Genomic DNA, 27,945 nt, shown 5'->3' with positions numbered 1-27,945 from the left:
TAGTTAGATTTCACACCTGTTGCTCCTGATTCATATTCTAATCTGGGGAGGTTTATCCTTCCAAAACTTTTTTGGCTTCTGGTTTGGATTTTATCCTGAACATTCACTTTTTCATTGGTTCATTGCTTAGGTCAGTCATATCAGGAGTCAAATCCATAAGTCCAATAGCTGGTCTCAGGGCTAGGCCTTAATTCAGATTGCACTTTCCTCTCTGCCATCTCACCCTAAGAGTTAAATTCTGCTTTCTAAGGCTCCCTTACCAAATGCTGCAAATTGCTCCAAGTGCAGTTGTCCCTGTTACCTCTGCTGCGTCTTAAGATGCCCCGGTGCCCCCCCTCACAAATAGACCCTGCGTAAGCAGTAATTAGAGTGCACGCTTGGCTTCACTTAATCATAATCAAGCTGGGCTGAAAGGAGTGTGTTTGCAGGCATATTGTAGGCATAGAGCTCTAGTGCATGGGTGCGCTAAGCGCTAAGCTAGTGCCAATGCTGCACTGCGGCTAGAGTGCACACGAAGAGCCCTGGGACCCTGGGCTTTTACCTCCCTGATCATTTCTATTCAGAATTCTCTAGGCCTTTTCTGAGCTTTGGGAATTCAACAGTTTTCCTCTTCTTACTGCATTGTTTAAGTGGGGCATGTTGCTCAGGCAATGTTTTTTTTCTAGATATATTTTGTTTCTGTTTTTTTTTGATAATGACAAAAATTTGAGGATGGTAAACAAAGCACTTCCAGGAAAAATAGAGATGCATCCATAGTACACACACACACACACACACACACACACACACAACCAAACCCATAGAAAAGTGATTGTTTAAACAGTGTTTTTTTAAATGTAATAAGTTTATCTGAGTAACAATATGTTTTCAGATTGGGTCTCTTGTCAAAGGAAAGGCCATCCTGAATAAACATCCTGAATAAACCATCCTGAATAAACACTACCACAACTTTTCTTATGCTCCTATTAGGTTGATAGTAAGTAATACCATTTGCCAGTAGTCTGCTTATAATTTGTTTGTTAATTGTATATTAACTGGTACTGTCAGCTAGGGAGACACCATTTATTGTTTTTTTCTCTGTAAAACGGTCTGTGCAAGCAAGTGTTAGTATTTCTGCAATCCCCACTATTCTTTTATTTGAGACAAGCCTGTCATGAAAATAGGAGCAAAAAAGCCATGTGCAAAATCAAAGGACTGTAAAAATCTGCTTGAGATACTGTTACCTGCTGCCTGCATTTTAGATTGCACATTTTGACACACATTTTCTTTTCTGAAATTCTTTTTTCTAACTGCAACCTAGTTGTCTTTGGAAACTAATTGAGCTCTCTCAGATTAGCAACACCTTTTCATGTTCACCATGGCACTTTTCGGTTCCACTCTCCCTTGATTGGCTTGTGATTTGACTAGAGGAGTGTGAGATATGTCATAAAACCCCATAAGTAATCTTTTCCATGATGAGATGACCTGAGCAGTGTCTCCGTTCCAAAAGCATATATTTTAAACTCATTTGTGTCTTGAGTTGCGTAGACCGAGCTGTAGATGTTTCTCAAAGCAGAAAAACGAATTCGTAAAATTAAAGACATTGTTTGATTAATTGCTCCTGTCACTGTTTATGATCCTAAAATTTGATTTTATTATACATTATGATGATCATGCATCAACTTTATCATAAAATTATGCTATGAAGCAGAAGTACATATAAGTGTAATCAGTGATAAGGATATTGTCAGCAGAAAAAAAAAGGGATAATAATAATATTAATAATTCTATTGTGTTAGCTGAGGACACGTTCTTCTTAGTGGGTATACAGTTTTAGTGAAACAAAGCATGCAAAAGAAAGTGGTACCAGGCTAAGTTGACTGTACTTATATTTAGTAATGTTTAGTAATTTAGTAATGAGTGATTGGATGGATGGATGGATGGATGCTGGACTGTTAAATAATTGTGTGTAAGACTTGCTTCTGAAATATGGTGGTGCATAAAATTTTTATGTGGAAATTTAATGTGGATTTTTTTTGTGGAAGTCGTTATGTAGAAATGTTAATAGAATGGGGTTTATTGTGTAGTTCTCACTAGAACCGATAGACATGGTTCCTGATTTTATTGCAAAGATTAATACACACATTTACTAATTACAGAAATATTACTTATTGAAAGCATCAGAATGCTGATATGTTTGGTTAAATATTATGTCACAGAGACGTAGACATCCAGCAGAGAAGCATATTTTGTTTATTGTGGCAACTTTTAAACTTGAATATTATTAACATTTTACTGTAACAGCTTGTTCAGTCATCATCATAAAACATGTATTTACTCCTTTTGACCAGAAAGTACTATTCACTATAAACAGCAAGTGGGGATTTTGTATCAGCCATTAAGTGTTTCAGTTCTGAGTTCCTTTGCTTATCCCTTACAATGCCAACATGAGCATATCTCCATTAAGATTATACCCAGCAGAGTTTAAAAAAAAATTAAAAATGAAATGCACGGTCTACAAATTGTATTTTTATTTGTAGTTCAGGGCACATTCTCAGACTGATTCTCCACCATGTCCCATTGCTCCTTCCATATTGCCTTCTGGCATATTCTTATTGCCTCCGACTGTTTCCACACTCTAGGTGCACTCTGCTTCCCCAGTTGCTCACAACTTATTTTTCATTAACCTCACAGAGAAAATACCAATAATTCACGTTGACATTTTGCATGACCTTCAGGGTTCTGTGGCTTCAGCAATACACATAGACTAACGTAAAAGTAAAAAAAAAATGTGTGACTGCCGGGATTTTTATCCTTGTTTGCTTTTGTAAAGACCAAAAACTGAAGCAAGAGCCCTCCCAAACACACACACACACACACACACACACACACACACACACACATACACACAGGCACACACAAGTCTGCAAATACTAGCAGAGGACAAAGAATCCTCTAAATTTAATCTATTAGCATGACAAAGCAATTTGTGCCATGACAAACTTCTTTTGCAATATTTCAAAGCTAAATGCAAAATGAAAAATGGGCTTTCTGCTCCAGTGTATCAAAGAGACAGTGATATATTGGCCTGGCTTGGGAGTGTCAGTGGTTTTGGAGTGCCCATCCTCATGGTCTTCCTGTCTGCCCACAGCCTTCCCAACATGTGAGCCACTTACCCAGTTTAGCTGTGCCAACGGGCGCTGCATCAACATCAACTGGCACTGTGACTCAGGTGGGTCCCCGGCATCAAATTGTTCCTTCTGTTAATTCATAACAGTGTAGACAAGTGAAATGTTTTGAACTGTTGCTGTTGTTCACTCTTATAAATGTAATTAATTTTACTGGCATTATTTGTGATTCAGATTCTTTCATTGGATACATACCTAAAGTTGCCACAAAAAAAACCAAAGATCCATGATTTATTGTGGGTCAAGCCCTCCTGTTTTCTTAACATTCTGTATACTCCCCTTGTCCTAAGGGTCAAAAATGACCCACCTTCACTAAACCCATAAAAACAAGCAGTTTAATTGAACTATAAAACACAGATCTATTTTACCTGAAGAGCCAACCTGTCATTCATCACAAATATAATATCTGTGTTTTTACTCAGTAACAGTGCAAAAAGACTCCATTTAATCAGTGCATACCACTCATTTTTATTACAGCACACATATCATAATTATTTTCTTAAATAAAGTCAAGGATCATTATTATTATTATTTTTTTATTTTATTTTATTTTTAATTATTATTATTAAGCTATTGCATAGGTGTAAACATTCATTCTTTAGCAAGAGGTGAGGCTCAGCTTAATTTGTCCTTGATAAGTATTAAAAATACATACAGTGGAATATAGAATGTTGAGCTTGCTCAGACACATAACACGTGTATCACCCACAAGTAGTTTTGAATGTGTGTAGGGAAACAGTTGTGAATATAGTGATATACTGTATTCTTATATACTGTACAATGAGCAATTCAACTACAAAATACTAGTCTTCTCCCATTTTGTGAATCATTGCACCCACCCACAAGGTGTATAAATAGCAACAATAAATAAGAATAATATAATAGATACAAAACAGAAACATGAACATAAATCAATTATATTACAGGAATGAATAATAACATTACAACTAATATCGCTTATATTACAGATATGAAAATAAAGCTGTACCTCTGAATGGAACCGGTTACTCATCCACTATTTCAGGTTCTGGGTTGAAGAGGTTTGGCAAACACTCTACTATCTAGTTCCAGACCTTTCTTATATCACAGTTTGCCTCTCACACATCTCACAAGTCTTAACTCATGGTTATCAAATCATCACGTTCTTGAGAAAATGTGGAAGACTTTCAGTGGTGTTGTGGCACAGAAAATTGCTCTTCCACTCACTGCATCCCAGAAACTAGGTGTATATTTGCCTCTGGACCCATACACGACCACTAAGATTAGCAGCCCTATGTAGGCCTGCAGGTCAGTATCATTAATCCTTTTTCAGCTGTCTCCATATTTATAGAAACCTTCCAAAATGTGTGATGAGCATGTAGAATGTTTATGCAATGTCCTGGGCATAGGCACCTACATATGGTGTGGGCCATGGTGTCATCCTTATGATATTCTTTGGCATCTTGCCCTGACTGTCATATGGTGACAAGGATCATCTTATTTTGCTGTGCTTCAACAAAAATGTCGCTTATCTTCTGTGATTTCTTCTTCACCTGAAGATGATGCACCATGCTATGGTTCTTCTTCCCCATCTTCTTCTTCAGAAATCTTATCCTCTTCTAAATCACTGTTCTCTTGTTTTTCTGTGCATTTGAAAAAAAAAAATATCTTTGACTTGTTGCGCACTGAAACCGATGAATTCATGATGGGTAAAATGCAAAGACAATTTTGTAGCCCAAACATCTAACACCTTTCTTGAATTTTTTTTCTAAAGCAATTTTTTACTTTTTCTAAAATTAGGATCATTTCAGGAAAAGTCACTACATTTCATGCAGATAGGTGTTTTGTTAAAAGGCAAAATAGGACATTTTTGACCCACAAGACAACAGGAGAGTTAAAAGAATAGTTCTGTAAAAAGTTTCTGCTTACCTCAAATGTAGATGAGCAGCCAATTTTTATTATTTTAATACTGGAGCTACATTATACCTAATGTGAAGCTTAACCCCCCCCTTAGCATTGTTCAAACTGCATACACACTCTGTCATTTGTTTTTGCGCTGAGCTGTTACATTCAGGATTGCAGTGTTTGAAGCAGTCAGACAAAACCATGTAACCCCCCGTAACTATCTCTTTTCGTGAGTGGAGGTTATTGCAAGGTCAGTTCATCTTAATGGAGGCAATATCGCTGCGAGAAAGAAGAGGCCCACCAATGCCTCTCCAGTATTTCATAATCGGCTCTCTACCTCTATGACCCCGGTGCCCTCAGATGATGATTGCGGAGATGGCAGTGATGAGGTTGGCTGTGTCCATGCCTGCTCCAGTGGCCAGTACCAGTGCTCCACTGGGAGGTGCATCCCGGACCACTGGGCATGCGATGGGCACAATGACTGTGGTGACTTCAGTGACGAGAACACAACCTGTACAGCCGTTGCCCCTGGTGAGTGGCTGGTAGCCCTGGCAACCAGAAGCAAATGATTCAGTTATGTGCATGCCATGGAAACCTGTACGTTTTACTGCAATCATGGCATTTGTTAATGAGACCAGTTAGAGTGTCAAGATGTTGCTCTTTCAGCGATTTAAAACTAGCTACATATGAGCTGCTAAACCAGTCTATGGAATGTTCCATTTCCACAGCATCTGTTTAACACGGGTGATTAGCAAATCAACATAAAGAGCCGGGAGATTACCATCACGTCAGCTGCTTATAATTGGCTAGATGCAATGTCCCTAATTTGCTGAACATAAGTTTGAAACTTTCTCTCTCTCTCCCCCGTGTTCCACGGATCCCCATCTTATCTGCACCCGCTAGAGAACGACCCTGCAGATTTGAATCTTTTAATCTGTTGTAATTACCTCTGAAAGCTGAGACGGGTGCTGCGATCCTTTCAGCTCACCAGCTTGTCACAGAAATGAGGAGGCCATTCATCAAACCAACTCCTTGTAGAGGCCTTCGGCCCCTGGCTGTCTCCCTGGGCCTGCCCAGCTTACCGCCTCCCAGTGCTGGGCTGTGATCCGAGTACAGCACCCCTCTCTGGCTCTCTCTGTCTCTGTGAGATGCCGGAGACAATGCGAACGTGCAGGGATCAAGCCTTGAGCAAATCGCTCTGCACTTTGCTGCACTTTACTTCAGCTTTACCACCCGTCTCATTTGGTGGGACAACTGAGAAGCTGAAAGCACAGGCTACCATTTAGCAACTGGCTGTTAAACCTGTACAAGCGGTTTAGTAAGATTTATTAACACCTGTGGATTAACAGTGTGGAATATAAAATCACTAATGACCACCCGGCTGCATAAATGAATTATACTCAAACGACATTGGACTATGTACTTGATCTTATTTTTCTTCCGAACCATTATCCCTGACCTTGGTGTTGAAATCTCCTTTAATGCCTGTTTCAGTATCAAACCAGAGTCTTCTGGAAAACTTTATTTGACCATAACCTAAATTGGTGTCATTAAAAAAAAAAGTTCAGCTCCCAGTTTAGCTGTTTTTTCACCAGTGAGCAGGCAAAGGATTCTGCAGTAAACGTACGATGAGATGGAACCAGAATATCGTGTGTCCCGTCTGCCGTAGCCCTGCCCCCCGTGGAATGCAGCGGCGAGGAGTTCCACTGCCGTGCTGACGGCACGTGCATCCCTGAGCGTTGGCGCTGCGATGGCGACAGAGACTGTGAGGATGGCAGCGACGAAAGTGACTGTGTGGGCATCAAGAGGATGTGCGACCCTCAGGCCAAGTTCACCTGCCGAGACTCAGGTTGGTGAAAAGCCAGGATGGCGCTGACCCTTCACTGATGTGGCGACTAGGATTGTTGTGTATACTAAACACCACAGAGCTGCATTCTGCCAGTTGCGAGGCAGAGCACGCTATTTTCAGCTGCATAAAATGGGCTCTAGTCATAATGTGCCTGAGAATGGCAAGGAGAGAAAGAAAGAAAGACAAAGAACGTATAGCACTGTAGTCTGCCATGAATACCAAGGCGTTTTGCGCCTCATTGGAAATCACACCAGCCTCATTGGAAATCAGTCAGAAGGAGACTTTTTGATATTAAATTGTAATACTATGAATTAATGCTTTGAAAAAGGCACCACTGGGCAGCATCATAAAACCTTTTTTTTTTTTTTTCTGCTTTCCAGCGTTTTGTGTTTTCTCCTTCTGATGTTCAGTGTTGTAAAATCCTAAACTCTGTCCAGTCCCCTGTAATAGAAGTGGAAGAATTAATATTAAACTCAGTTAAGGCTCTGTAATAGGCTGCAAAACATTATGGCTTGATCAATGAAATAAGGGTGTTTGACAAGCTGTGACTTGAAAGAATCTACACTGAACAGTTTATCCTCAAAGACCTCTAAGAAAAGGTGATATTCATACAGACGTATAGCAATGAACTCGAATGTAATATCAAGGTCAATCTAGGACACTAAGTGTGTTCTCAGTTTGGTCTGCTTTATTCGGGTTATTTGCTTTCACTGTTCTTTGTGTTGTCTCTTCTTATCTGTCTGTGTATCTGGTTTTGTTTTGATACTCATATTCTCCATAGTCTTTTATTTGCATGAGAGATATCAGTATGCCTTCCTGGAAATACCCAGTTAGCTGTGACAGCTTGATTTATTCCTGGGTTTAACTAAGTGTTGCCTCCCTAGGGAAGTGCATCAGTAAGAGCTGGGTTTGTGATGGCGACAACGACTGCGAGGATCGCTCAGACGAGGACTCATGCCAGTCGTCTGTCTGTAAACCCCCCACGCAACCCTGCGGCAACGACACCTCCACCTGCCTGCCGCCCCACAAGATCTGCGATGGGATGAGCGATTGTGCCGACCAGTCAGATGAAGGCACCTTCTGTGGTGAGCGCTTACAAAGCCTGTCGTGGGCTTAATGTCATCGGTTTTGGGTATTGTCAGATGCTGTGTCTGAGTGAGCTCTGTCTGAACGCCACTGACAAAGGAATCAACAGCAGGTGGCCATAAACACCCTTGTCAAATGGATTAACTTTTGCATGCCTGCATTAGACATTGTCATTTCTCACAATACTCTACAATGAAGAAGGTTATGTTTCATTTTGTCACATCTCATTGGTGGCTCTTTGTTTTTAATTTCATAGCTATGAAGGAGACTATCTCAGTAAAAGCATCACCATTCCTTAATATATCAGGCTCTACTCTTTAGTTACCACTAAAAGACCTAATGCTACATGTGTTATGCACTTGCAGAGTCTGGTATTACAATAGTAATGGATACTCAAACCCCCCCCCCCCCCCCCCCCCCCCAAAAAAAAACCCTGTTCATGTTCAAGATTGATGCCCACTGTGTGGCTAGATTGGTACACACTGGAGCAAATCAATATGTATTGTGTTTACCACCTCTTGGCTGAACACACCCTAAAGATACTGTGTTTGTGTTAGCACTCAATATCCCAGAGGGCTCCTTTCATTCCCGCTTCACTCTTTATCCTTGAAGTAGTGTAATGAAAACCAGCGCATGTTCCATGTGTGCGGGGCCGACATGCCGACTAGCTGACTGAGATCACATATGATGATGCGTTTGCTTCGGCAGCAGTCACTGGGGGAAAGAACCTTGGGAGGATTGGCAATGTGTAATCTTTTAGAATGGGACAAGACAAACGTTTTCGCTGCGTTCCGACACGTCGCCAGGAGAAGCCCACGGGAGCTGCCTGCTCCAAGCAGAGTAGGTGTATTATCAGTCTGAAAGGACCCACCACAGTGCTGCCACCTCAGTGCCAATTAGATTGTACAGCAGTACCCTGAAGGGCCGATTGATTGGAACAGTGCCATGAGCCCGTTTCTTTCTGCAGCCTGTGGGAGGAGCAGGCTGCCCTGATCTACTGGGTACCTCAGGGCTCCCTGTGGAGAACATTAAATTCTTGTCAGTGCAGAGGGGATCATCTTAATCACTAGAAGCTTAAAGTCCTTGGAACAATGTCAGTTTTACTCTTTTTCCCATTTAGAGTGGTCTTCTCTTTTTTACCAAGAACCACGTGCTTCAGTAAGAAAAAAAGAGTTTTCCATTAGAGATGTGAGAGGGAGAAATGGAGTATGAGAAAGTTTGCTTCTTATCAGTCTGGAAAGGAGATGACGTAGCTGAGTCTCAGTTTTCATTTGGCTTGAAGATCGAGGAGTAATAAAGACATCTTCCACTTTGACAGAGCTCATTTTGTTTGCTTTGCACTCTGCACCCTGCCTGTCTCTATAATGTAATAAAGCAGCTGGCTCATGTCTTGAATAGTGTGTGACCTCACATAATGTTGTATTGTCACACTTGGGTAGCACTCTTGATTAGCTCAGTGCAATTTAGATGCAGATGGTTTTTACTTTTTTTACTTTTTTCTTTTCTTTTTTTTTTAGCTTTGGTTGCATTTTTTTTTTTTTTGCCATCTACCTATTGACACTTTTATGCGGCATTTCAGCTGTTAGCTCTAGGCACTCTAGCACAGGCCACCATGCTCTATTATTTAGCCCGTCTGGGATTTTGATACTCTGCTCTTGAAGAGTACGATGCAAAATCAGCCTTTTATTACAAATTTCACAGGGCTTGCAAAATGTATTGGGTCACCACTACTTGTCTACCTAACATTACTTATAATACACAAATTAAGATAGGTACGATTGACAGCTGTCCAATTAAAATAAACTAATTTGACTTCATCTGTAAATTAGAAGAGAAGATTGCAGATAAAGCCTGGTGTCATTATTTGATTATGGCAAAAACACACTGCAGTCGTTCATGTATGGACATGAGAACATGAGTTTGAAAAATGTTGTTTCTGAGCTGGTTACACCCACGTGTTATCCACTAATGGCCAGAAGCAACTTTACAGAGAGACCATCAGCTACTGAAGAGTTGTCATATGTCAAAAGAAGATGCTTAGAAAAGATACCCTTTTTGAGAAGGGTGCTTATTCTCAATAATTTCCTATCTCTAATTTTCCAGACAAATGCCTGCAAGGTAATGGGGGTTGCAGTCACCAGTGTACAGTGGCTCCCAGTAAAGGGGTGGTGTGCTCCTGCCCTGCTGGCCTCCACCTGGGCGTGGACAACAGGACATGTGAGGTGGTGGACTACTGCACCAGACACCTCAAGTGCAGTCAGAGGTGTGAGCAGTTCAAGACCGCTGTCAAGTGCTCCTGTTACAGCGGCTGGAGGCTTGGCCCAGATGGCGAGAGCTGTCACAGTACCGGTAACCACAGAATTTGGGCACTTTTGCAGTTTTTGTAGGTCATAAGAAATACATAAGTACCATAGATGGGTAGGGTGCTTTTAGAGACTTCTATGTATATGAGGGCCTAAGCCAAAACGGTACTATGTCTTGGCAACTCTGTAACACTTTTAGATGTTCGTATATAACATACAATGCAGTGCAAGTGACATCACAAAACCCTTTTTCCTCCTTGCATAAATCTAGCTAAGTAATACATTTTACTGAATATTCTTGCTTGATATCACGCTGGGTAATGAATTCTTAGTGGACCTACATGCATTCCAGGCTTTAGGTGGAGAATGAGCTCAGAGTGCAGAGCAATAAAAGGAGCAATAATCCAATGACAGCAGGATACACAATCAGGAGGCTCCCAGTGAGAAGCTAATGTCTTTACAGCAGCATGCCTGCCAAATGCTTTTAAATTGTTTCAGGGAATCAAATTTGGGTCATTAGTCCGAGGATGACAATGAGCATCTGTGTGATATACTGTGCACTGAGCTTGCAAAGCATATGCGGCACTGAGCTGGCTCGTATTTCAGAAGACTACTATACATTATTGCTCCCATAGGATCAGGTGTAACAGCTTTCTATTTGAGAAGACTCCTCATACGTGTAGGTAGAATAGGTGTAAGTGATGTGAGGCTCATATCCAACAGCTGCCTGATTTTGATGCACAGGTGAGGGGTTTAGCTGTCTGTGTGTCTCTTTCCACTGTGTCAGATCCCTTTGAAGCCTTCATTATCTTTTCCATCCGGCATGAGATCAGAAGGATAGACCTCCACAAGCGTGACTACAGCCTACTTGTTCCGGGGCTGAGGAACACCATAGCGCTGGACTTCCACTTTAACCTCAGCCTGCTCTACTGGACTGACGTGGTGGAGGACAAGATCTACACGGGCAAGCTCTCAGACACTGGAGGTATGTGTTGAGTCCCAGAACCACAGAAACCAACCATGGTGGAATCCCGATGTGGGCCAAACTGGGCCAATTTTAGTCTGCGCTATAGCAGAAATGGATCAGATGTCCTCCTAGTTCCTGAGAGTACAGCAGGGGCACATTTTGAGGCCTGCCATGACTACCTTTAAGTAAATTGCAAAATCTTGGAAGGAGTTGACGGATGCTTCTTTTTCTGGGTGACCGTTCTACTCTGCTCCCCAGTGCTGCATTTATCACCCACCCCTGTCATTCCTTCTCTGCCCTGATGCCTCTCTGCACAGCTCTCACCACAGCTATTGCATCTCCTTTGTTAGCATTTCATAAAGCCCTCCACAGCCGAGGATAACTGCAAACAGCTGGATTATAGACAGTCTGGGAAAGCCTTTAATGTTTAATAGGAAGCTAAGGGAAAGCCTCCTTTCGTCTAAAGAGAGTGTGCTTTCCTTCAGAGCTTTCCGTTATCTCCACAAAATAGCATTTTGAGGAAATCGGCACACAAAAGCACACACTTGAAAGGTAGAATGCTTTGTTGTGGTCAATTCAGCACACCATCCAGCCATTGTTAGTGATATTGGTGTGGGTGTTGTCGCAGGTGTCACTGGGATTGAGGTGGTGGTTCAGCATGGTTTGGCCACTCCTGAGGGCCTGGCGGTGGATTGGATTGCAGGAAACCTTTACTGGATTGACAGTAACCTTGACCAGATCGAGGTGGCCAAGCTGAATGGAGAAATGAGAACCACCCTGATTGCAGGTGGCATGGAGCACCCTCGGGCTATAGCACTGGACCCAGGCCAAGGGTGAGTAGTGCTTCACAGTGCCATGTTCTCCTGTAAGGAAACTGGTAATGTGGTAAGGAAACTTTGGTAATGAGCTGATAACAAATGAGGTAGCAAACTACCTCAAACGTCATTAAAATATATTGAAAGCAGACCATTTTTTTTCTTGCTTAAATTGACTTAACAAAACATGTAAGCATATTTCAGGAGGATAGACTGGCATAATTGTTTAATGACATATCAAGGAAAACATGCTATGTCTTTTGCTGTATATTTGCTGTTTCCTCTTTGCTCCTCAACTTTTCTCTATTGTCAGCCCTGTTTCTGTTCTTCGTCCCAGTCTAAGTCTGTTAAGGCACCATTAGGGAATGAGTGGGAGCCTCATCTATGACACCACAGGCTCCAAATAGTCACAGGCTGATCCCAATCCCTTGCGCTTAGAGAATGTTTGCTGGCATTGAAATGAATAGAAAACAGTCTGGTGGCTTATGTTGCCCATTGGAAGCAGCGGAAATAATTTCTGCCAAGTGTCATGGGCAACGTAGAGAGGACAAACGCAGTATCTCAGCTCGCAAGCTGCATCTTGTGTTGGCGCCCAGCTGGGAGATGTTCTGTAAACTGTCTTGTTGGATGCTGAAGTGTTCCTTTGAAACTTTGAAACAAAACTCTAGCATTGATTTCACAATCTAGTCTTTTAAAAAGGGCAGGGAGATTCAGAAAATGGAAAGCATACTTTGTAGAGACACCTAAGATGCTGAAAATGCTGCAAATCTTGAAAGTTGTCTTCAAGTGGACTGTTGCTACTAGAAACAGTACCACCACTCAGTCAAGAGCTGGTTTATTAATTTGTTGGCTACTTCCCAAAAAGTCTGACCTTTAATGATGAGGAGGCTGGCTGCTTGTAGCACTGTCTGTGTTAAGTGATTATTATTGAATCTTTAGCAGCTGGTAAATTTATCACTGTATCAATAGATATAGGAGTGAGAGTTTGCTTGTTTATGACAGCATGCAGGACATTACTCATGCATTTCATTAGCAAATTAGCTGGGCAAAACTGCTTTGGTTGCCTTTTAAGACCACAGAGTGTGTTATCTGTGGTAGTGTATTAGCCTACTGTAGAAAACCCTTCGTTAAGTCTCTCAGACTCACAAACATAGCAAATGAATGTCCATAATTGGGCATCTGCTCCTTTATATGTTATGCTATCTACTCAGCAATAACTCCCTTATGAACCTGAAGTCAGCCATGGATAAATGGTAATTATTTATTTGTTTATTTTTTGGTGCAGAATTATTTTCTGGACAGACTGGGATGCCAGTTTTCCACGGATTGAGGCAGCATCGATGAGTGGAGGTGGAAGACATGTAGTCTTTAAGGACATGGAGATAGGAGCCTGGCCAAATGGACTCACACTGGACCATCTGGAAAGGCGCATAATATGGACAGATGCTCGGTAGGCGAGCAAGAAAAAAAATACATATATGTATCCTATAAATTATACTCGTAGTTCTCCTCTATACATGTTCTTTTATCCTCCAGAAAGCAACAGTGTTTGCAGAAAAATACGGACATAGTCCAACTTTCACTTGAAGCTTCTTGTCTGACGACTCCCCCAGCACATCTGTCAGCAGTATCACACCTTGTCAACGGAGCATTACCAGACTTGTGTGGGTGAGAAGACCTGACGTGATATTTCTTATCTTTCCCACAGATCGGATGCCATCTACTCAGCCTTGTATGATGGTACTGCGGTGATTGAGATCCTCAGAGGACATGAATACCTCTCCCACCCTTTTGCAGTCTCTCTTTTTGGAGGAAGCGTATACTGGACTGACTGGAGGACCAATACTTTGGCTAGAGCCAATAAATGGACTGGACACAATGTGACAGTTATCCAGAAGACTAGTGCCCAGCCTTTTGACCTACAGATTTATCATCCCAGCAGACAACCAGAGGGTAAATACTTCTCTTCTATTGTAATATACTGGGAATCTTGCAATGGAGCTTGGTTCTTTGCTGTCCAGTTAACTGAAATACAACATCTGAGATGTGGTTTAGCTCAGTAATAGCATAATTTCTTGTTAATAATAATGATAACAATACATTACTTTTTATTTACCTTTCAAGAAACTCAAGGCCATGTATGAAACAGATGTGAGCAGATTCTTAGTTTCTAAATCAGCAATTTCACTGGTGTTGAGGACTCTGGTGTTGTGGTTTGTTTCCATACTGCTATTCCCATCATACGAGGTACTCAGACCTCCCATGGGATCCAAAAAGGCAGCCAGTAACAGAGCAATTACAATTAAGCTTCTCTCACAAATTCTCTTATGACTGTTACCATGCAATGTGGGATTTTATGGTGGAAATTTCATCCACCTTGCTCTAAATTTTAAAGAGGGAGACACAGAGTGAATTAGTCCATTGGCCACTCTATATGGTAGAGATTCATTTGAACTGGTTTCTGCTGTTCATTCATTTCTACCCCAGTCAGAGAGAAGCTTCAATGGAGGTGGCTGAAGTGGCTGAATAATTAAATAAGGGGTCATGCAGAGAACAGGCCAGCCTAATGCAGGCTTTGGATAAGTTCCCCTACTCTACCTAAATTAATTTTAATTGTGTCATGGTGGTGTTAAGGAGTTTTGTTTTTTTTTTCTTTTCTTTTCCTTCCTAGCCAGTAGGGACAACCCCAATTTATCTTCACAGTGCACATTTTGTCCTCCTTGACTTTTATCCACTCCAACATATAGCAGCATAATGAATTCAGAAAAAAGGCAGCAGAGGTAATAAGTGGTTTCCAGAGCTTCATAAGCTATAAAAGGTTTGATAATTGAAAAAATAGGTAACGTCCATCAATGATAAGTAGAAGTAAATTTTGTTATAAAATGCAGAGCACGCATGTTTTCTATTATAGACATACTATAAGTCTGTATTGTTGTGCTTCATTAAATATGATACATTGCGTCCCTCCCAGTCACACATGCAGTAGTAATGGTAACAAGAACATAGTAAAGTCAACTTTGGCTTTGGGTGTAGAGAATGTTTATAGTCGACTGATGTTAAAAGTGTGCCAGGTGCTCAGTTCCCCATAAATGTAGTGTGTCTGTGTATGCTCATCATCCCAAGTAATCTCATTTGCATCAGTTCAGCCCACCCCAAAAAGCATAAAACCCTTCCAAAACACCTGGGCTACATTCAGATCTTCTGCCATTGTATCAGCAGTCGAGTGACTGTTTTACCCTCATAAGTGCTGACAAATTGTGCTGCGTTGCCAAGGAAGCCAATAAGTATAGCTAATCCAATCTTAAAGAGCCCATCGGGAAACGCTGGCTATCACCGCTGTCCAACATGCAGGCTCGGGCCACTAACAGGCCAGGGAAATCGGGTTTTGCATTCAGTCCTGCTGTGCTGGCAGGGGAGAACAAGGAACCTCTGGAGAACAGTAGGGAGTGAGATGGGGGAATGCACACCAGGCTAATGGGGCCAGACTGCAGGCGTCAACATGCAGGTTGTAAATACATAATGTGTGGCGGAAAGACTGAAGGTGCCTTAACGTGGGGTTAGAGAAAATGTGCCAGATCTTCAATGTCTAAAGAACTTTTTACCCTTGTTCTGGGCTGCTTAGCATCCCATTTCAGAATATTAGTTAGTTTGCTGACAGAGTGGAAATCACTTTAGATTTATGTTCAATCTAGGCAAAGCAAGAAGACTTGATCTTGAACTTATAAGTTCATAAGTTCTTAACTTATACTGATGATGTTTGCCAGGTCAGACTGATAAAGTGTGTCATTACATTCTGTACCATTTATGGTGAGAATGAGGCAGTAGAGTGTTGCCTTCCAGCACAAGTCAAGTGCACTGCCGGTATTTATCCAGTATTTTTTAGCGAGTTAGATTCCCCCCGAAGACCAGTTGAATGGATAACTAATTCATTGCGATGTTAGTCTATAATTTAGTCACTTAAAATTATTAGTTATTTTCACTTATGGTAAAATATGCTGACTTCATGTAAGAAACTAGATCAGCATTGGGGAAAAAATAGTGGGCCCATTTCCAAAATCCTGTTAGAGCAATTATTTATTTACAAGATGCAACTAGTTGCACTGTAGCTCTGGATTCATGTTCAAAGGTTAAAGGAATTTAAACTGGGAACAGTGTTGTATTATTTGGGAGCTGTGAAGATGTCAACCTTCACAGATAATTCAGCAAATATATATGACATGCCAAATTGTAAACCCCAGTCCATTCCAAAACAACAACAACATGTTGAAGAGTCATATCACGTCATAAATCCATTAGCAGACCATTTGCAGAGAACAGCAGCCAGGTCTTGAACTCTTCAAGCCAAGCTATAAAAATATGAGGCAAAGTGGACAAATGTAGACTTTAGACAAATTTTCAAGGAAAAACAACTTTTAGATCATGTATGTTATTTTCCCGGGACTTATTTTAATACTAAGTGATATATATATATATATATATATATATATATATATATATATATAATCATGGTTAACACTGCCAGTTATATCAAAACACCCCTCTGTTAACATCTAGTTGTTCCTACTGCACATTTGCTTATGTTTCAATGGCTCCCCTGGTGTGCTGACAGAGAGAGCGTTGCCATCAAAAGTGAGAAGGAGTAGAGAGATAATTAACTATTCTCTGGTGACCTCTTAGCCATTATCATTTGATCTGCCTGGTCAGCAGTAGTCCCCGATGAAGTATAGCAGGAATGGGCCGTTGCTCTCATGAAACAGACGTGCTAGCGCCGTTCCGGAAGACTACAGTTCTTTCACACTGCTGCGCTCCTGCACAGAAAGGTTATGAGGATATGGGTAGTTTGTAAGAGTGGTGTGTGTGGCACTGTGCAGGCAACTGAAGAGGAGGTTCTTTGCTCTGAGTACCGCACTGGCCTTTGAGGTTTTAGTTGTGGTCCTGATATGTCCACACCCTTACCATGTTACATCCAAACTTGAAGGAGGGGGGCTTTTTATTTGCTTTATATCCTTTATTGATTAACTCTTCTTATGTGTAAGCACATTTTGTTGCCTCCAGTTCAGGCCTGAAAGGTTTTAGTTTCATTAAGAATAATTCAATTCTTTAAATTTCACTGTAACTGCTTTACACAGCCTTTTGATTGTCTCTCTGTGTTGAAAGTTAGATTTGAGCGTGGTTTGTTCAGTTGATGTCTGTGAAGGCTAGCTAAGATTTCATTAAAGATGGCTGCATTTTTGAACCAAGACCCAGTTGACATGGTATTGATTTCTGTCCTTGTTATGTTTTCCTTTGGCTTGTCTGAATGTGTGTCACTGCTGGTAATTCAGCATCCAACCCTTGTGGAGCGAACGGTGGGAGAGGGCCCTGCTCACATCTCTGCCTCATCGATTACAATCGCACTGCAGCTTGTTCCTGTCCCCACCTCATGAAGATCTCTCCCAACAACCGTTCCTGTGTGGGTGAGTGAAGCCCCCTGCGCTGTACTGCAGCTGCTGCAATTTCCCAAAAGCATCATAGTGTTAAAAACATTTGAAATGAGAGAGAGAGATTTGCTGTACCATTTAATGATGATCTTTGTTACAATGCTTTTGGGAAACCCACAACCCCCCTGGTAGTGGAAAGCACTTTGCAGTGTCTTTACGTCAGAAAGCCTTCTCAATTGACATGGTTTCACTGTTGAGCATCTGGGTTGCTGAAGTCACTGATGCTATAACATTCTAAATCAGGAGGCAGATTCTGCATCCTGCAAAGGTCTGCCAACCCTCCCTGACCCACTTACAATGAAATGCTATTTAGTGTCACAAAACTTCACTTATATTCCAGATAAAATTATTTTTGTCAGAATATAACCATTCTGAATGGTAGAATAATCTGTTTTACTTCCCCATATAGTGTTATTCACCCACAGTGCTGTACATATCTGTGTGTCTGTGTGGGCTTCATATGCAGTACATTTGACAGAGCATGTATTGGTGGGCTTGTGTGTGTGTGTGTGTGTGTGTGTGTGTGCGTGTGTGTGCCGCTTCAGCACTGAAGAGGTTTTTGCTCTATGTGAGGCGGTCTGAGATCCGAGGTGTGGATATCGATAATCCCTACATGAACATCATGACCGCTTTGACTGTTCCTGACATTGATGATGTCACAGTCGTGGATTACGATGCTCTAGATGAGCGGATTTACTGGGCAGATGTGAAGACTCAGACCATAAAGCGGGCCTTTATCAATGGAACAAGCCTTGAGACAGTCATATCAGGAGGTAAGTCAGACAGCCCTTTTCACCCTCACTGGGTTTGATAAGCACCAAATCAGTCACCATCATTTTATGTCTTAGCCATTTGCGTTTTTTTTTTGCTTCATGCTGTGATGGTCTACACTTTATATTAGAAATATACTTTCTAGAGTTGCCTTTTCCTAACATCTAAACTGTTGCTGGACAAATATATGCACAGTAGGACTGGATCAAACAGAGGTCTGAGTGTGCCCTCTAGGGCTCTTCCAGAAGTGCCTTGCAGTCCTTCGCTGTCCTTGTGCTCATGTTGATGACAACAATCAGTGTGGCCTCCACTATTTGCAGATATCCAGAACTGCCGTGGATTAGCGTTAGATTGGCTCTCGAGGAATATGTATTGGCTGAGTTCTGAGAACGAAGAGACCCAGATCAATGTGGCTCGACTGGATGGATCTCTTAAAACCTCAGTCATTCATGGGATTGATAAACCAAAGTGTCTGACAGTACATCCAGCTAAAGGGTAAGAAGTCCAAGATATACAATTATGGTTGTTAATATGTCCAGTAGAAGATGCATGCTGTAATTTTTAGTGGACATTGGGATATTCTAGTCTCGAGCAGAAAGTCCAAAAAGGCAATTTTTATGAGGATAAGAATTTTTATTTTCTTTGTGTTTTTTATTCCATGATTATATATATATATATATATATATATATATATATATATATATATATATATATATATATATATATACACACACACACACACACACACACACACACACACACACACACACACACACACACACACACACACACACGTGTGTATATTTAATGCATTGTTGTTGTTTTTTTTCCATTTTACTTAATGTAACACCATAGGAAGATATACTGGACAGATGGCAACACTATTAATGTAGCCAACATGGACGGGAGTAACAGAAAAGTTCTTCACCAGAACCAAAGAGAGCCAGTGGGTCAGTGATTAGTGCATAATGCCATTTTTATTTCCCCTCTTTCTTGCTCTTTTTCATTTGAGAACAAAACATCTTTTTCTCACAGTGATGACCTGGAGACCATAAGCACAGAAAAACTGTAACTGGCTAAATATCCTTTACTTCTTTCAGTCAAGATATGTACTCATTTACATTCTTAAATCTTGTCGATTGAATCCTCTTGTGGTCAAGTAACAGAATACAGTAAGAGACTGCAGTAAAAGAGAGCTATTCACATTTCTCCTTGAGATCACAAACAAAACATATTATTTTGAGATTACATACTCCTCTCCCTGCTAGCACCCCTGGCCATGATCTTGAAAGCAGATAATGTATCTATCAGGCCCACTCCTAACCTTCAACTCTCCCCTCAGGCCTCTCAATAGACTTTCCTGCAAGCAAGTTGTACTGGATCAGCTCAGCCAATGGCACGATCAACAGGTGTAATCTGGATGGCAGTGGCTTTGAGGTGATTGAGACCATGAAGAGGGACTTAACCAAAGGCACAGCTCTGGCAGTCATGGGTAAGTGAGGAGCAGCATTTACAGCTAGGGCATGTGGCCTGACACTACAACATGAACAATTTGAACAACCCAGTGCCGTAGATTACGTATGTGCAATGTCATATGAAAATCTGGTAATTAATAAATGGTGTTTATTTCAAGGTTCAAACTCAGGGTGCAATGATCAACAAGCCCAGTGGTATTGGTATTGCACCCTGGTGGCAGTTTGTTCTGTTTGAATCCTATTTGAACAAACTGTTCTTTTATTGATCCATGCACTTTTGTCGAGGAAACTTCTGCTGTTATGTTATTTATTCCTACAAACTGACTGTTTCACTTTAATTGCAATGACCCAGTGTATGCAGGCAGTGTTCTACAGGTAGCTGGCTGCTATGCTCTTCCATTGATTTCTGGCTATTCCACAGCATTGGGACAGATACCATAGAGGTCATGTTTCATGATATGAGAAGGAGGAAAGACACATGAATGTGAGATATTGTGTACAGGGACTGAAAGGTTTCTCCCAAAATGTATAATACTGTATTGTGGATTTGCTGAGAGTAAAGTACATTATGGGACATAAATGAGATTTAATTGTTTTCCATTTAGTTGTTCTACTGGAAATAGCATAGCTCATCAAGTGGGAAAATAAATCTAGGCCTCAAAGTAAACCACAATGTTGTAAAAGAAGCTGCTATCATTTTTCTCCAGATGGAGCAGGATAATGAGAGCTAGCTGTCTGAGCAGACACCCAACTGAGGCAGAGCATCTGCTTTTTAATCTCACCATTCACATTAGACCACGTTTAAAACAAAATATGAATCTTTCCTTAACACAGAAACATTACCTGAGGGGATTAGAGACAACTCCTGCAGAGGGAGCATATTCATGTTGATGGTGACCAAATAAGAGACGACCATGTCAGTTTATATAAGTGTGGTGAATGCGGAGACTGCTGTCATTAAGTGTCTGCTTTTTTTGCATATATTTTTACAAAATAAGTTACTGGTTGTGGTTTAAAATAATTTACTGTTACCTGCAACATTTTCCTTAAAATCTTAAAAATCTTTCCTTAAAATCTTAAAAATGGAAGAACAATAATGAAGAACATTAATGATTCAATAATCTAATAAGTGCTGTGTCTCCCTAAACTGTAATTTTATATAATTATAGAGATATTCTGTAAAAGATGTTTATGAAGCCTCTATATTCATATTGCATTTTAAGCAGAAAGTATAATCCCCTAAGAAAAAGTGAACAGGCAGTTAATTGCAATACCAGCTCAGGTGAACAAGTTCAAACGCTCAATCAGGGACCTCCTGAACAGTACAAAAGCTACCCCAGGGCTCATTCTGAGTTTACTAACAAAGAACAAGATCAAAGTAACTGTAGGATATTTTAGCAGGTGTGGTGTGGTGGTTTGATGCACCCCATTTACAGAGACCTAAAAACCGTCTTGGTTATCACTGGTGCTCCAGTCTTGGGTTTGAAGTTGTTAATAAAGTAAAGCAGAACAGAGGCCACCAGAAAGACTAATGGCACACTTTCTAAAAAGTAATAGGCTACAGCAAAATGGCAAAATGTTGCTTTCACTATGTGCTATCCATCACAATTAGTGTGTCTTTGGAAATGCTTTGGATGTGCTGAGAAATGCTTTCTTTTGCTCTTCCAGGGACATGTGAGTGTTCAGAAGTCTGGCACTTGCTTTTAGCAGGGCGTTAGTCTGGAGAACTAATGGGGCATGCAGTGGCCTGTATTTTGGTTTGTCACTGAAGCTTTGGTCATATATTTTCTGTCATTTTAACTGGGCATTCTTCCCTTGTACCACACATTATCAAATTTGTTAAGGCAAAGGCACAGGCTATTAGAGAACTGCAGCAAGTAGCTTTTTACTGACAGAGAGATGCCTCCATTTTAGGAGGAGTTCTGCACTCATTTGTTTTGATCTGCAGGACTAGAGATGTTGCTTAACTTTAGGTTGGAGTCATTCTATGTCTAATTACATGGGAAACTTTTAAAAGGACTTTAGTAGGCTATTTTTCTTGTGAAACTTTTCATGGCAGATGGCTCTTGCTGAAAGGTGAGGTGATTATTTGTACCCCGTAAGGCCTTTTCCAAGACTTCTATTTATTTGGTTCTTTAGTGATCAATTGAAAGTGCACAATTGAAAGTGCACAGCTGAAAGATGTGTGTGTGTGTGTGTGTGTGTGTGTGTGTGTGTGTGTGTGTGTGTGTGTGTGTGTGTGTGTGTGTGTGTGTATGTATGTGTGTGTGTGTGTGTGTGTGTGTGTGTGTGTGTGTGTATGTGTGTGTATGTGTGTGTGTGTTTGTGTATGTGTATGTGTGTGTGCGTGTATGTATGTGTGTGTGCTCGCGCACCTCTGTCCATGTGAAGGTATTCTGGTGGGTGGATAGATGCCCATGCAGTCATGTGTGTGGGTGTTTCTGTGGGTAGTATTTTGAGGGAAAGGATTTTCTCTTGTCCTTAGTGTGTAGCAACTCTAGCATTGCATCACTTCAAGGATCATTTTGACACTTTCTGGCAGCACCCTGGGTTCTTTAGGAGGGATGGCATGTACTCAAGTCTTGTGGGTTCTGCTGCACTTTTGGAGAACCTTAGGAAAATTCTGCATGCGTGACTACCCTACTTAATCCTTAACCAGTCATTTGCTGATCTGACTTGCCAATTGTTGAAATATCATATTTTGAATGCTTAGCTTTTCAAAATTGCTTGTACCTCTCCTGTTTTTTCATTTTAATTTAATTACAATCCTGTGTTCCGCTCAGATTTTGTTGAACTTGAAGTTCAACTCACTTAAGCCATACTTGCTAGACAATACTACTAATTGGTGATTTAATTAATATTGATGTAGAGAAACCTTCATATCGTTTTGTAGCAAATTTCATTGAGATCACTGACTAAACTTTACTCAACTTTACTTACATTTCCCACTCATAATAAAGATTACATTTTGGATTTTATTTGCACATCAGGGATTGGTAGTGAAAATTTAGATGTTACCTAGATGGGCTTTTCTGACCATAAACTGCTTATATTAACATATAAAACAGTTTTAACATTTTAACATATAAAACAGTTCATGGTTGAGCCCCAGTTTACCTATGTGATCTGGTGAAGTTTTTTTACTCATCCTTGTTCTTTTTGCTCTATTAGTTCTCTTATTCTACAGTACTGTGCCTGCAAACTTAAATCCATGGATGAGAGAGCTTTTTCTTGGAGACAATACATTTTCTTTCTTAAGAGCTTTTTCTTTCTTAATACAATGATTCGAATAAAAGGTAAAAAGGTAAATGAGCATAAAGGTTGCGTACAGAATAAGCCCACTTGTGTGAAGATGTAGCGCATCATTAAAAAGTAAACCTGTGTTTCATGTAATCTCCTTTGAATGGGTGATGGTAATGTAGTGCTGCAAGTTTGTTCCCCATGGTAAGACTACTGACAGTCCCACAGCTGGCTTTCATCATACATATGGCATAGTGAAATCTGTAATGTCATTTTAAGCCATATTGATCTCTTGTTCTTTGGTTATCTGCTAAAAGTGTGGAAAGTTCCAAGTCTATTAGAATTCTGTAGTTTATGTTTAGCTCATTCAAGGTTAATCAAAGCTATTGAACTGGTATGGAGCAAACAACTCCTTCCTAGCCCTCTGATTTCCAAAATTGGTGTAATTGATTAGCTATTTGGGACACTGCATCAAGGGTCATCCTAAGCCAATGCCGTCCGCAGATTGGATGAGATTGCGATCTAAGATCTTTGGCCTGTATCTTCGTCATCTCTTTCCAAATGAGGGCTGTTTATTTAAAGGCATGTTCCAAGGTTAACCATCATGCCATGTTATCAGTTTATGCCCCTTTAATGCCTCTTTGTCTGCACTGTGGTGAAAATGCTATCTGACTGTAGCCATCTGTCATACAGATTTTGGGTTCCAACATACTGGTCAAGTGTAAAGTAGCAAGTTGTGACAGGCAGGTTGCAGAGAGATGTAGAGGGAATATGTACTTAGCAGAAGCCCCTGCGTAATGTGGGGTCGATGTTAATGCTGGTTATGTGATTGATGCTTTAAAAAAATCCAATGACTGACTCACATCAAAGCACAGCCCTAATCAAGAAACAAAGAGGAAATCGAAGTGGATGATGACTTACAAAATTAAAGCAATTTTACTGACCTGAGGCTGGTGTGCTGTCTATGCTATGGCAGGTTTAGTCTATTTGACTGGTATGTCTGTCTTCACATCAGATAGTTAAAGTGAAAATTGTTCCTGATGAGAAATGCTAAAGCAATCAGAGTGAGCCTCCACTTCAGATAGCAGCAAATTAACACTGACAGTGCTGGTGACCAATTGTAGGCAATTTGGAGGGTTGAATATTTTGGGGGCGGATTGCAGGTCATCATTTTCATTCTGACCAATTGATCACACCAGAAAACTGATATATGTCATCGATAAGATGCATGTGCCCACTACACTTGTTCTAGCCAAATATATCTATATTCTTGGAATCTGGAATCTTTAACAGTTTTGCACAAGTTGCAAGACTGAGACTCTAGATTTCTTTACACTTTAATAACTAGATCTCTCTGAAACTTTTCTATTTTCAATAAATGAGGATAAATAACAATAAATAAAATAAAATAAAGTAAAATAAATAATAAGCCTGCTGCATAACTATATAGTTACTCACAGCAAATATTACATTTTTCATAAAGATATTAATCTTACTGTCTCCCACAACTATGAAACAAGGAGGGTAAATGGCCCCATGCCAAAGTTTGAATGCAGGTTCTCAGACTCTGTTTGATACCCTTATTACATCTCTATACTCAGTATCCCATTTCAGTTCTATATAACCACTGCATTTATTTAATTTATTTGCATTCCTTTCATGCCTTGAATGCCTTCTAGTATTATATTTACCTTAGTCATGCAATAAAAAGGTAACCAGAATCATACTATAGCTATGTAATAAATATTGAAACCCTCATCTTTCCACTGATGTACATTTGTTAAAATAATTTCCCTGATCACTTTTTAGCTTTCTTCTCAAAAGATGAAGGTTACCTTTTCCCTGCCTCCCATGCATTCATGTTGTATTGCTTTTAGTCTCCTGTCCCAGCACTTCTGCTCTCTGGGGTCTAACTGCCTCTCTGCAGCACCCAGGTGTAGTCTAGGCTTGAAGCCAAGAAATATCTCGGCAACGCTTCATGGTGTGCTCGAGCCTCCCGAGTGGAAACGAAAGAAGGACCTGCTATCTGCAGCTCCACTTCAACCTCTTCCCTGCTTCAACGGCTCAGTAAACGGAGGGACCTCGTCCTAGGCTGCCTAGTCCCAGGCCACCTCATTGGCTCACACAGGAAAGGCAACGATCCCTCTTGCTCAGGCTCTGCCCCTCCCCATGAGCTCCTGCACTGTTGGAGTTCACTGCTTGGGCGAGGATGAGTCAGCCCTCAGGCTCACCTACACAGACTTCACCTGCTAGAGTGGCAGTGGCGTGTACCGCTGTGTACCCACGCGCTGTGCGGAAACGGTCGGCTTTGGGCCATAGCATATTGGCTGTGGCTCTGGGAAATGAATGATTCATCTGCTTTAACAGGTGGCAAGTTGTGGTGGGCAGATGAGGATCTGGCCCAGCTGGGGACAGTGGCCAAGCGGGATGGCCGCCATCCCGTGGTGCTGCGCAACAAAACCAGCGGTGTGGTGCACATGAAAGTGTACGACAGAGACGGCCAGAGAGGTGAGGCACCAAACAAGCAGCCTGTAAGCACGCAGCATCTGCATAAGGGTGTTACTTTGTTGTGGTCTGTCAAAATGAGTAGTCGTATGTAATGTAAATTAAAATGTCCTGTAAAATGAGATGTAAATAATTAAAAAAAAAGAAATGGTTGACTGTTTCTTTCAAAGACTTTAATCTGCTGTTGATTTACTCATGCATAGATTATACTGAGCAACTATTGCAGTTTATCATCTGAATATTGCATAACGCTTGATAACACAAATATACCCTCTCCTTCTTTTCAATCTGTAAAAGTGCCTTCCAGAGTTGAGATTTACTGGAGAATCACTTTTCCATTTTGTGAGTTATTAGGCAAATAATTCAGGGTAATGGCAGCTCCATTAACAGCATCGCTATGGACTAAACTGTCCACTTGAATAAAGAATTACCATTAGGCAGGCTCAGATGTAAATCTATCTGGCATCTAAACTTCTCAAGCAGCAATTAGCTCCTCTATTCATATTCGGACCCGTCTCATTACTGTCTGCCCAACCCTTGAGCACGCAGCAGGACAAACGCCTTCAGTTCCCTGAGGCATGCGGTGCCCTACCACCAGAGTCCTTACTGACGTGCCTGTCGCCGTCATATTGTACAGGGAGGAACGCCTGCCAGCTGAACAACGGCGGCTGCTCGCAGCTCTGCCTGCCGACGTCCGAGAACACACGTAGCTGCGCCTGCACTGTGGGTTACCACCTACGCAGCGACCGCCTCTCCTGTGAAGGTATGCCAGCACAGATAAACACAGGGATTGGACAGCAAACGTTGGACCAGATGCAGGTTATCTTTTGTCCAAATGGGGCTTTCCTAGCCCTTGGCATTTAGTACATTTAAATCTATTTTGATGAAAAATTAAAATAAAGGAGGCATCCAATGATTGGCTAGGATACTTGACATGTTCCAACTATTTGATAAAATGTGTTAAGTATTTTTGATAAATGTGGCCTTTTTTCTTTAATTTGCCACTTGTCAGATAAGCACTCATGTTTACAGTGAGGCTGTAGACCATTTGCATTTCTTAATAAATAATCTTATTTTGTGTTATTTTGGAGTGGCAGCAAGTGTCCTTGATTTTGTTTTTCACGTGTGCTTTTTGATGTTCTCTTTGGAAGGCCTGAGCTCCTTTCTGATTTACTCTGTCCATGAGGGGGTGCGTGGAATGTCTCTCGACCCCACTGAACACACAGAGACTCTCATGCCAATAGGTGGAACCCTGTTTGCTGTGGGAGTGGACTTCCATGCAGGTACATGTCCACCATTTTATCCATCCCTGTGCCACTCCTCACCCACCTCTCTTTTTGCTCTCTCTCTCTCTCTCTCTCTCTCTCTCTCTCTCTCTCTCTCTCTCTCTCCCTCTCACACAGTCTCTCTCTCTCTCTCTCTCTCTCTCTCTCTCTCTCTCTCTCTCTCTCTCTCTCTCTCTCTCTCTCTCTCTCGCTCTCTCTAACTGCTCTGACTTCATACACTTTCTTCGTCTTTGATCAGCCATAAAGCCTGCGCCACGTTCCCCACATCACATTTTTCATGTCGATTACTGTCAGACATGCAATCTAATATTAGCTGCACAGTTTCTTACCTGATTAAAGGGGACTGTACAAGCCTGTGCATCACATCAGGTAGTGATAAAGGGTTGAGATGGGTTAAGTGAGTTGATGCTGGAGGCACCACAGATAAATGCCTCATATCTCCTAAAGCCAGCATCATAAGGGACACAGAGTAATATATTGGACAATCCATCAAATGGAGGTAGTTACCAGGAGGGAGGGCTGTGTAGCAGCCCGGTGGCGTGCAGGAGGTTTTGTCAGCCTTTGCATTATTCATGCCATGGATGGACTGTTCTGATGTGAGTATGTCATTGCTCAGATGTAAGATGATTCAGCCCGTTTATAGGAGAATTCAGTAGTGACAAGTGCCAGCAAAAGTGAGCATAGAGGAAGAAGTCTTTGTGTTATGCCACCAAATTATCATATTAAAAGCCAGTCACATGGAACAGGCCCTGATTTCCATAAATGCATTCACTCGTAGACACAAACACCCACATGTACTAAAGTCTCACGATGTATTGTGGTCTGTCCATGCCTCTGCATCTCCTTCCTTTGCCTTTCCGAACAAAAGTACAATGAAATTGCATAATTGTTTATGCTCTGGTGCAAATAAAGGAAAGAACAGTGTGCTGTGTGTCCATTATGTAGCGTACAATTGAACAGGTTTAATTTTTTTGCCATAAATAACAAGTTGGAAGCGCAACACTGAGCTGTGAAACCATATCCATCCCCCCACCCTGACACACCCCTAATTTCCATAAATGTCTGTAATTTCTGTAATTGCTGACCTCGGTTTAATGGCAGAATGGGCAGATGGTCA

At 41.2% G+C, this 27,945-nt stretch overlaps 1 protein-coding gene across 1 annotated transcript in view; it reads left to right on the top strand.

Moving 5' to 3' along the window:
• The window catches only part of lrp1bb (low density lipoprotein receptor-related protein 1Bb), a 217,304-nt gene that overhangs the window by 120,212 nt on the left and 69,147 nt on the right, over nucleotides 1-27,945 (top strand). The window contains 17 exon segments of the mRNA XM_027032840.2: nucleotides 3,131-3,211; nucleotides 5,412-5,582; nucleotides 6,721-6,900; nucleotides 7,785-7,985; nucleotides 10,090-10,335; nucleotides 11,077-11,274; nucleotides 11,885-12,089; nucleotides 13,357-13,521; nucleotides 13,780-14,024; nucleotides 17,396-17,527; nucleotides 18,097-18,324; nucleotides 18,643-18,817; nucleotides 19,178-19,272; nucleotides 19,665-19,814; nucleotides 25,405-25,545; nucleotides 26,180-26,305; nucleotides 26,694-26,825. Of these exon segments, the coding sequence (XP_026888641.2) occupies nucleotides 3,131-3,211; nucleotides 5,412-5,582; nucleotides 6,721-6,900; nucleotides 7,785-7,985; nucleotides 10,090-10,335; nucleotides 11,077-11,274; nucleotides 11,885-12,089; nucleotides 13,357-13,521; nucleotides 13,780-14,024; nucleotides 17,396-17,527; nucleotides 18,097-18,324; nucleotides 18,643-18,817; nucleotides 19,178-19,272; nucleotides 19,665-19,814; nucleotides 25,405-25,545; nucleotides 26,180-26,305; nucleotides 26,694-26,825 (2,871 nt within the window).

This window comes from Electrophorus electricus, chromosome 25, assembly GCF_013358815.1.
Source record: "Electrophorus electricus isolate fEleEle1 chromosome 25, fEleEle1.pri, whole genome shotgun sequence".
NCBI lineage: Eukaryota > Metazoa > Chordata > Actinopteri > Gymnotiformes > Gymnotidae > Electrophorus > Electrophorus electricus.
This window is presented reverse-complemented; position numbering and strand designations above follow the sequence as displayed.